This window comes from Olea europaea, chromosome 6 (assembly GCF_002742605.1).
Source record: "Olea europaea var. sylvestris chromosome 6, O_europaea_v1, whole genome shotgun sequence".
NCBI classification, from domain to species: domain Eukaryota; kingdom Viridiplantae; phylum Streptophyta; class Magnoliopsida; order Lamiales; family Oleaceae; genus Olea; species Olea europaea.
This window is the reverse complement of record NC_036242.1, coordinates 10368472-10379216: the sequence shown is the minus strand read 5'-3', so window position 1 is coordinate 10379216 and position 10745 is coordinate 10368472. Positions and strand designations below refer to the sequence as shown.

The window sequence follows — 10745 nt, the reverse complement described above, 5'->3', positions numbered from 1 at the left end:
TAAAAAAAATAAAATAAAATAAAATTCTAAGAATGCTGACTTTTTTCCATCATAGTTTGAAATTGCTTGATGATATCTTCAGTAATGAACACCATTTTTACTCTGTTCTTCTCTACAGTCTCTATAGATTCAAACCCAGATTTCAAACGTATTTCATCGGCGGAAAATTTGGAGAACGGGTTGAATTATGAAAATATGGGCATCTATTTATTAACCTTTAGAGAGAAGCCATTAGCTTTTTCATAATGGCCACATCAAAAAATCAGAAAATGACAGAGAAATAAAAATCATTTTATTAACAACAACATGTTAAGGAAAGAAGATATCTTTGGTTGGTAATTCTAAGTTTTAGCTCATCACTCGCCATCACTGTAAAGATGCTCATTTTCAGTTTTTGTATAAGAAGTTAATTGCTATAATTAACTACTAACTCTAAAATAAAAAATTGTTAACCACTCTTAACTAAAGTCAGAAAGAAATTATTTATCATGTAAAATTCAAATTAAAGTCTTGACTTTTATTTTCCTCTTCATCATCAACTCAAATGTTTTTTTTTTTTTATTAATCCTGCTTGTTAGAGATTAAAATTAAATTTTTAATAAATTTTAAAATAAGTTAATGAAACGTGTGATTGAAAAATTATGGAACCGTAAAATATGTAATTTTTAACTTTGAATTAAATTAAAACGTGTCAAACACGGGTTTAGAATGATATTCCTATTAAAATAATTAATATTTAACTTTAACTATAAAATTTAATCACTCTTAAATAAATGGGAAAATTGTAGTATAGGTCCCCAATTTATTGCTTAATTCCAAATGATCCTCACTATTTCACTATAATTGCATAATCAGTCACAAATAACGTAAATCGTTACTATATCATTAGGTAGTTCTTTTATGTCTAACGTCATAAAGTTAACTTTGGGTCCACAGTCTAAATTGGTACCTAAAAATTAAAAATGAGAGATTTTTAGCATCTTTGCCTAAGTAAAAAGTACTAAGATTTTTATTTTTATTTATTTATTGACAATACGTAACAATTTGATAAGAGTTAGAGGGTGTTTTGGAAATATTTTTATGTAAAAATATATTTTTGAATAGTAAATTGATGGGAAATACGTGGTTGAAAAATAAGAAAATTTTTTTTATTTACGTGTAATATTATTTTAAGAAAGAACGTGTGATTGAAAAAAAAGAGAAAGAAATACATTTTAAAAAAAATGGGTACCAAACGGGGCCTTAGTTGCTGAAGCGTAACTGAGGCAACTATTATAAAATATTGAGGCCCCGTTTGGGAGGGATTTTGAGAATTGATTTTTTGATCGTTACAAGAAAAATGGGGTCCACCTGTGAAAGAAGAAGTCAAAAATTACGGCTGGAATAATGAAATAACGGTCAAAAAATCAATTTTTTGGGGTAAAAAATCCCTCCCAAACAGGCCGTGAGTTTAACTCGCTTTTTTCTTTTTAAAGTTCAGGACCAGCCTGCTAATGGAGCATTACATTGGGGAGCAATGATTCGTTTTCTCATGAGTTCATTACATCAAAAGACAAAAGTCGGTGAGAAAATGTTAATTTTAGCAGATGTTTGGCACATGTTTATAATCAACCAAACTACTTTTATCAACACATTTCATAAGATCTACAAATATCATCAACCCATTCGTTGTTCATTTTTATTAATTTATAATTTAAATCAATTATAGAAATAAGTCCATAATATTTAGAGCATTTTCAAGAGACTTTTAAAATATAAAATACTCTCTATTTTAAAGAATCAGTCCGTAAAATTGTGCTTTAAGAGACTCTTCAAATCAATATTTTAAAATAAAGAGTAAATTTGAATATCTAAATTTGGAGAACCAAACACATACTCTATAACTAAATGCATTTTAAGTATTTTTCAATTTTCAAAAAATATAATAATTTAGAGGGAAGCAACTGAAAATAAGATATTGAAAAAAATAATAAACATTTTTTTAGATTAATAAAATTAAATGTTACGGATAAAGAGCATGTAAAATGTTGATCAAAAGTCACTATCCTAAGGCATGTTTGAGTCACATTTTTTTTCAAAAAATACATTTTAAACAGTGATCTGACATCATTTCAATCACACATTTTTTAATAAAATAATATTATAAGCAAATTAAAAATTTTTCTTTATCTTTTAATCACACATTTTCCATCAAGACACTATTCAAAAATTCATTCTAAACAAAAAATGTGGCTTAAACAAGAGCCTTATATATTTTTCGAAGACGACCTCCTTACATTTGTTTAATAATTTTTTATTTTTTTCTTTTCTTTTCTTGTCTAATAAACATAAAAAAATTCGTGGATATACCCGTTGACACCACCAAATAATTAAAAGAAAAGGCCAAAAAATTATTATTTTTATTAGAAAATTTCCCCATGGATCTCGCCTTTTACGATCACATGATGCCCAATCAAAAAGCATCAAAAGGAATTGTCGTTAGTGGTTAAGGTGTCTTTTAAGTAATTAAAAAAATCTTAAATAATTGTTCTACCAATTTTTTTGTACTTTATTATTATTGATATTAATTTATAGGAAATTTCAACTCTTTTGGAGAATCCCATAAACATGTTGGAATATTTTAGTAAACCAACACGAGCATGTTTTTATTTTTATTTTTTTATTGGCAAATTGCTACCAATTACTAGCCATTAGAAATGCCAAGGGTTAACATTCACAAGCTTGCACGAGTTCAAGGTAGGCTCCTTCTTGATGGTAATGAAATTTCTAATTTAAACTCAACATAGATCTTCATCGAAGAACTTTAACCACAGAGAATTACTTAATAGAAAATTTTGTTGGGAAAAAATGTAACTTTAGAATCATATATGACAAAATAAGTAAGCATGCTGAAAGTTGCATTCTTTTCATATTCATACAACAGAAATATTTATGACCACATTTGTTTCAACGAAAGGAGGATCCTGTTATCCACTTCAAAACTTAAAAATCATTCATTTACATAGGATCATCCTAATACACAATGTTTTATGGAGAAACGGGTATTAGTTATAAGTTTATCATCACTTCCAATCACCAAATAAGTTAAATTATGTGCCAAGCCAGTCCCTATCTTAGTTTTGATGGAACTCGCCTTTGTCTCTTGTATTTCTTCTGGCCATCTTGTGCCAAGCCAGTCCCTATCTTAGTTTTGATGGAACTCGCCTTTGTCTCTTGTATTTCTTCTGGCCATCTTCTGTCACTGCTGCTGGATCCGCCTGAGTAAGCTTCAACTCTTCCTCATTCAGAGGCTTAGCTATCGTTTTGCCATCATCATTAACAATATCCAGATCACACGAACTTGTGGCATTATCACTTGTATGACTTGAACCTACAAAAGCAATGTAGTCTGGGGCACGTTCTTTCCTTTTGCCACCATCACTTTGTACAGAATCAGCATCTGGCGTATCTCCCTGCATTGCTTCAACTGAATGCACAGATGTCACTGGAGTCTTCAATGAAGAAGATTCCGGTGTACTCAGATTACCATGCTGAGAGAGGCTCGCATCTTTCTTTGAAGGGATGGTGGAGTCCAATGTCACAGGGGCTTCAGTAGGAGGGTCAGACTCGGAGTAAGTGTCTGGTCCATCAACCTGCATCGCCACCTTATCAGAGTCTGGATGCACGGGCAACACTTTATGCTCTTGCAGAGAAAATTGAGAGACCACTGAATTGCCTTTAGTGTAGGAAGTCTCATCGAGCATTTCAGGTTTGGAGTCTGGTTCTTCAAAAGTCTGAGAATGTTGTAGCTCCAATACTTGAGGGTCAGGTGTGGGTGGTGAGACTTCAATGCCTCCATCCATGTTCTCTACCTGTCTGGCATCCACCTGTGCAGTACAAGAAGAATCCAATGGTTCTGGTGCAGTATCCTCCCTCAAAAAATTGGGTGTCATGTTGGTCAACTGAGGAACTGAACTTTGGTCACCGCGGGGACAGAATTGTGGCTCTGACGTTGATGGATTAGCAGCATATGGCGAAGCTTCTCTACTTCCAGTTATGTCATCCAACTCAATCATCTCTGATTGCATGGTGTCATGTAATTCTGGCAGTGGGGAGTCCCCCATGAGTGGTGTAGTGAAGGGCTCGAAATCCTGATCCACAATTTCGTGTGGTCGTGAAGTATTTGGTCCCAATGAAGAAGATGGTGTTGGTGATGCTGATCCTAGTGAAGATGGATAATACGATCCCAAGTCACCGCCTGTACTCACCAGTCGTCCACTAATTCCACCTCTCCTCCTCGGTTTACATCGCTTTGTCTTAGGACCCACTGAGATGGCAGACTGTGTCAATAGCGAAGACTGGTTCCCATTAGTCATTTGCAAAGCAGATGCACAAATGTCACGAATCTTCCCAAGGGCCTGTAAGATGGGGTTTTCTGCAAGGTCCAATGACACTGACGCAGCCTCTTGCTTCAAACTATCTGGTTCAAAGAATACGAGCAATGGAGTTAATGTCAGACCATTAGATAGCTCTAGTGCAAAAAAATTAGCTGAGGAAAGGAAAGCAATCATACCTGCAACTTCCAAATTCATTTGCATCATGTTCGGATCTTGGAAATCGGGAGAATTTAGTGAAGAATCCCATGTCTGTGGCGTATCTGGAAGTTCACCATTTGCAGGAAGAAAATTTGACTGCGATGGAGAATTATACTGTGCCAGTGAAGTGGATGGTGTAACTGGTAAGTGTGGAATTCTTCTTCGGCTCTCACTAGCTGATCCTCCTGCAAACCCTCCTCTCTTCTTTGGTCTACCTCTCTGTACCTTTGGTGGAATAGCTGAGGATGCAGCTTTTAGGTTTGCGTCGCGACATTCAGCGAGGCGGTGGTCCTCGTGAGCTGCCCTCAGTGAATATACACATATATCCTGAATCTCTCTGAGAACATCATGCCCTGTGACCTCATGGCCTTGGTACATAGCATCGCTGGCACGATGGTATATTCTTTGTAAGCTCTGGGCCTGCAATATGTTTGATGCAAGTCAAAATCTAAGTATGACAACAAGCAAAAAAGATCAAATCAAAGTTCCATACCATTGACTCCATAGCACCCCCAACTCCCTGATATCCAGTATTTGGACGAATAGCAGGATTTCCAATCAAGAGACGGGTAATGCGTTGGTACCACAACATATATGGATCACCCTGATCCATCGGACCATCAATGGGAGGTGTAGAAATAATGCGAGCAAACCGGTCTGTCCACATATCAACAAACTGCCTGTGATGATGGGCCCAGTCGTAATTTTGTCTTCCCCGACGATCAGTCAAATGGATATCTGGGATAGTGTCACAAACAGCAGGGATAGTTTGTTGCTGCCCAAACTGGCGTAGAGCACGGTCAGGATGGTGGAACTCCACCACATCAAAGCAGATGAGAGGAGACACCGTCTGCCAAATTCTTCTACCTGATATGCAATACTGAGGAAGGCTGGCCAAGACATCATCGGGGTATGGCTCCCATACAAACTAAAACATAAAGTAGATTTCAAATACTGGTCAGTGTATTAATGCTATACGGGTGCCAATTGTGATTACAAATAAAAGGCACCTGGTCATCCTTCATATTATCTAGTTGGTCTCTGTATAACACTAAAACATGTGTTCCCACACTATCCAACTTGAAACCAATATTCCACCTACAAACAATGTATATTTTATGTTAAAAAACCAACATGTGGTGTGGGCAATTATGCTTGCAAGTTGTTTCTATATCCGCCAGCATACCTGGAACCATAAGGGGCAGCAGGCAAAGGATGCTCTCCAGAAACCATATCAGGAGGTGGCTGCTGTTGGGGTACTAACCTCCCAGGACGGATGAAGGGAACTCTCTCCCATGCCCAAATCTTAATGATATTCGTGCAGACAAAAAGTCTCATCGTTAAGGTTTTTATTCAGATATAATAGGCACCAAAGATGTAAATAAAACACCTCAGTAAGATTATATGATTTGTAATACCTGCAAAAGTACTAGTGGACCGCATATATCCGAAGTCTCAGGCTTGGTTGCTCGGCACAAAGCACGGTAAAGACAAGAGAGCACAGCACTACCCCAGCTTAGTCTGCCAGCAGCCTCAAAATCCCTAAGCAGGGGCAAGTACATCAACTTCACCTTATTATTAGACATGTCTGACAATAATTGCCCCCCAAGAAGCTGCAAAATGTATGCTCTAGCATAAAACTGCATTGTATCCTTTGATGCACCTTCAGGTAATGTCTTAAATCTCTCCTGTAAGCATCGGATCTTAAGACGGCCACGATCAAAATCCTCTGGAGGTGGTTTGAATCCTAAAAGTTCATTACATATATCCTGCCACTCCTCCATAGACCGATTTGTATCGACACCAGTGATAGGATCACCGTCTACAGGTAGACCCCACAACACAGAAATATCCTGTAAGGTAACAGTGGCCTCACCAACTGGCAAATGGAAAGTATGTGTCTCTGGGCGCCATCTCTCGACCAATGCTGTTATCAAAGCATGATCTAGTCGTATACGACCTGCCTTGTACACCCCATAAAAACCTGCTTGCAGCATGAGTTGCTGCACTTGAGGGTCCAAAGCACCAAGACGCCAGAAGTGGCCATCACATCTCCTACAGGTCAGAGGCTCAAAGTCCTGACCATCCCATATTGCGGTAGATCTGTGATGATCCTGTAAAGTAAGTATGGAATCGTCTATGGGTCCAGGATGTAAAGTGTGACTCAGTCCAGCATCCATCTTTAACCAATACCTGAAAAAGGTTAATTATAGATGCATTTGAAAAGGCATATCCATGTTAAAGAGACTTTTATTGAAGACAAAACGAAATTACTTACCCCATGTGAAAATTTAATGCCTTCCTCTCAGAGTTCAAATGGATCAAAATAATTTCATCCTTAAAACCAAACATATTATATTATTCCATCTAGTACAATTAATATATCTACTCTTCAATGCTGAAAGATAAAACAAAATGAATTTCTGACCCTCGTAAAAAGTCTCATTTATCTCTAAATTTCACTATAACCTCTTACCTTTTTAACTCTATATGATTAAAAATAATATTGAATTTCATAACTAGAAGAAAATTCCTAAGAGATCGTAAAGAAATGCACATGGTAGATTTTTCCAATTATTCAAACAATCTATTTTCCAATGCATCCTTCCACCACCAAGAACCTCACTATAATATGACTCTTGCTGCTAATTTTTTAATTTAATAACCATGGTTTATTTACGAATGTCACCACGCCCAAAAGGAAAAGAAAATAAAATAAAATAAACTATGCACCTGAGACCCATAAGAAACATCGAGAAATCTAAATCTTAGCTGAGAAAATTTAATTAGAAAGGGTAACAGCGAGGATAATGACCTCACAAAATTCTGGAATAATATAAAAAGATAAATTCCATGACATTTATGTTTTCCCTCTGCGTGTTGAACAGTTTAAAAACTTCTAATCCACATAATGCACCCCATACATAGGCCACACTTTTCAATCTTTAGAGTCAAAGACTTGTGACGGAGGAAAACAAAGCTCTTATCTACTCCTGCGTGAGGTCATTATTAGCCTCTGCTTACCTAAATTTTACTGGGCACTTTTTAGTCTATCCTCAAGCAAAAAAGAGCATTCCTTGAGATGGAGGGCTTACCTGGTTATGAGATGAGAATATCTGCTGCCTAGTGCATAAAATTGTTTTTAGCATTCTATTCCAATCAGTAAATTATCTGCATTTTAAGCAACTCTTTTCAACTTTGAGAAGATTAGAGGTCTGATTCCACCTAATAGTGAATTTTTCCTTGGGAAGCTTTCTCAGCAGCAGTTACTACTTATCTGATATCAACTCTTCCTTTCTTTTTATGTGAGAACTCTTAAAAGAAATAACTCAATCTTATACTTGTTGTAAAAATTGCCAAAAAAACATGGATAGAAAACAAAATCTAAATCACGATATCTCCACATTCAAAAAGTAGGTCCCATAAGTCGATGCGTACGCCTCGAGAAGATTAAGAAATAAAAGTAACAGAACCAAAAATGTTCTTTAATACGTATTTGTACAGCTACAATCCATTCATCAAATACACAAAATAATAAATAATAAAAAGCTAGAGGAACCATATAAATTAGCCAGACAAAAACTTTATGGAAATATATTATCCACAAATTTTATTTAGGGTTCGGAAATTATATAAATCATTCATGGAAATTCTGCAATGATATCAGCAAAATAAGCTATTTAAAGAAGATTAATTCTCATTTTAGCATCAACCCCACAAAATTCAGACACTAAATCAACAGATTTTCAGAAAACTAAATAAATCTTGAAAAATAAAAATAAATGGTTACCCCAAGCCAACACGGACCACCTTCAGCGTAACCAAGCTCTGCCAACCTCTAACTCACTCCAACATACACACACAATTTCTGCATCTGCAACAGCTTGTGAGAATTTCCCAAATGATAAGATCAACGAAAATTGAACAGGTTTTATGAGATTAATTCGGCAGCCAAAAAAAAAGAGTGAGAGTGAGAGTGGGAGCGAAATAGTAAAATTCCAACGGCTACTCAAATATGTGAATCTGCAGAGAGATCGCCATTAGAAACGCTTTCACGACTTAGCATTGTACGCGTTTTGAGAAAACAGATTAACATAGGTTTTTGTTGGGAAGCACGAAGGAAACCTAAAACGTCTCTCTATAGGAGTCTATTTATTTAAGTTGGGTTTTCACTTTTCAACAATTTGCAAATTACTCCTCAACTATAGAATTTAAGTCAATATTGCCCCCTATTTCTTTTAAAAGTATTATTGTTTAAGCGCATTTTTTAGAAAAATAGATTTTATAATACAATTTTTATGAATAATGTAGAGTTAAAAAGTAAGAAAATTTTTGAATTTACATATAAAATTATTTTTTAGAAAAATATGATTAAAAATAAGTTTGAAAAAATAAAGTTTTAAAAGATAAGGCCCAAATAAAGGCATAAGCATCTGTATATGGCTCTTTGAAATAAGTCTATTTGAATTTTCCAAATCTATTAAGTGTTCGTTTAGTAGGATTTTTACTTTTATTTTTGCTTCTTGTAGAAAAAAACTAACTTAGATCAACTTTTTAAAAAGTTCGTCTAATCAACAAAAGCACTTTCAAACAATTATCTAAATGTTTTGAAAAGAGAGAAAAAGAGTAAAGATAATAGAAGTCAATAAACTTGTATATATTTTATTGAGAACTAGATCCTTATATTTATAGAAAAGAATTAATAATACAATAGTAATTATTTTTAGGATTAGAGGGATACAATTATTATTCACTAATAAACTTACCAGTTACAATATTCCACATTGAATGATACACTACAAAATATTTGTTTCAATAAAATCTTGTCAGATAAAAATTCAATAGGACAAAAATATCAACTAAAGGAAAAAGGGTACATTTACTTTGGAATATAATAAATAAATGTTATCTCATTAAAATTTTGTCAGAAAAATCTATTGGGATAAAACATAAGTGAAAGAAAAAGAATACAGCTACTCTCCTTAATATTGATCACTGAAAATTAGTCACAATGTCACTTAAGCGCATTTGTTAAATATTGATAATATTGGTGAATTATTTTTTGTTGAAATTAATCCGCATGATGTTTAAGAATGATGGGTCATGTTCCTCAACTATACGTATTCTTGATCTGCTTCATTGATCACAATAATTTCAAAATGATTTGAAGATATTATTATCAATGTTTGTTTCACAAATTTTCATGATATAGTTGTTCCTCCACGTGTAAACACATATTTTGTTTGAGATTTGGCTTTATGTGGATCAAAAGATAACCAGTATCTGCATATTCCATTAAAGTAGATTTTGACTTTTAAGAATAAAATAATCCAAATAAATAGTACCTTTAAAATATGTTTAACACCATTCCAATGTCTTTAAGCTGGTGTAAAGTTATATATTGCAAGGAGATTTACAGAAAAATTATGTTAGGTCATATATAGTTTGCAAGATAGGTTAATGCTCTAACTGCACGAAGATATGGTACTTCAAAATTAAGAATATTTTCTACGTCTTCGGAATAAATCTTTTTTACATTAAGTGATCGAACAATTATAGGTTATGTCAATGGATATGCATTATCCATATAAAAATGTATCAATAATTTTTTCTGTATATGAAGATTGATGTACAAATAATATTTCCAGTGAGTATTCAATATGTAACCTAAAATAAAATTTAATTTTTCCAAATCATTCGTCTCAAATTTATTTTTCAAATGATCTGCAATTTTGTTGAACTTTTCAAGAGTTCCAATTAAATTTAAATTATTAACATAAATTGTCACAATTGCAAATTCAATATTCTTGATACTTTAAGTCCTTTGGGGACTTCTATATATATATAAAAGGCAAGTTACATACAAGTAGACAATTACAGCACATTTGTAACACTGTCAAACTAAGTAAGAATCTGAAAGCAATAGTTTCCATTGCGAAGAATATGCTTCCTCATAATCAATTCCAAGTCTTTGTGAAAAACTTTGGACTCAAGTCGGGTTTTGTATTTTGTAATTTCATTATTTTTATTTCTCTTCTATACAAAAACACGTTTGTGTCCTACATAGATTGTATTTTCAAGTTTTCAAATTATAGGCCAAAACACTTCCGTTTTTCTTAGGAATTTAATTCTACCTATATGATTTCTTTCTATTTTGGTGAATCATTTCAA

At 34.0% G+C, this 10745-nt stretch overlaps 1 protein-coding gene across 3 annotated transcripts; it reads right to left on the bottom strand.

Annotated features, from left to right (window-relative positions):
- Positions 1-2867: 2867 nt before the first annotated feature.
- On the bottom strand, positions 2868-8689 carry LOC111395817. 3 transcript variants are annotated; one of them, XM_023021985.1, is made up of 9 exons: positions 8365-8689; positions 6853-6911; positions 5993-6767; positions 5761-5879; positions 5585-5672; positions 5068-5502; positions 4553-4994; positions 3205-4459; positions 2868-3133 (listed from the first exon to the last, which is right to left on the bottom strand). In XM_023021985.1, exons 2-9 carry the CDS (start codon positions 6855-6857, stop codon positions 3109-3111), a joined length of 3144 nt encoding a protein of 1047 aa, XP_022877753.1. In that variant the 5' UTR covers positions 6858-6911; positions 8365-8689; the 3' UTR covers positions 2868-3108. The 3 variants fall into 3 exon arrangements, with proteins under 3 accessions (XP_022877753.1, XP_022877752.1, XP_022877754.1); XM_023021984.1 differs by having other exon boundaries at positions 2868-3161; positions 3233-4459; XM_023021986.1 differs by lacking the exons at positions 2868-3133; positions 6853-6911 and having other exon boundaries at positions 3168-4459.
- Positions 8690-10745: the final 2056 nt, after the last annotated feature.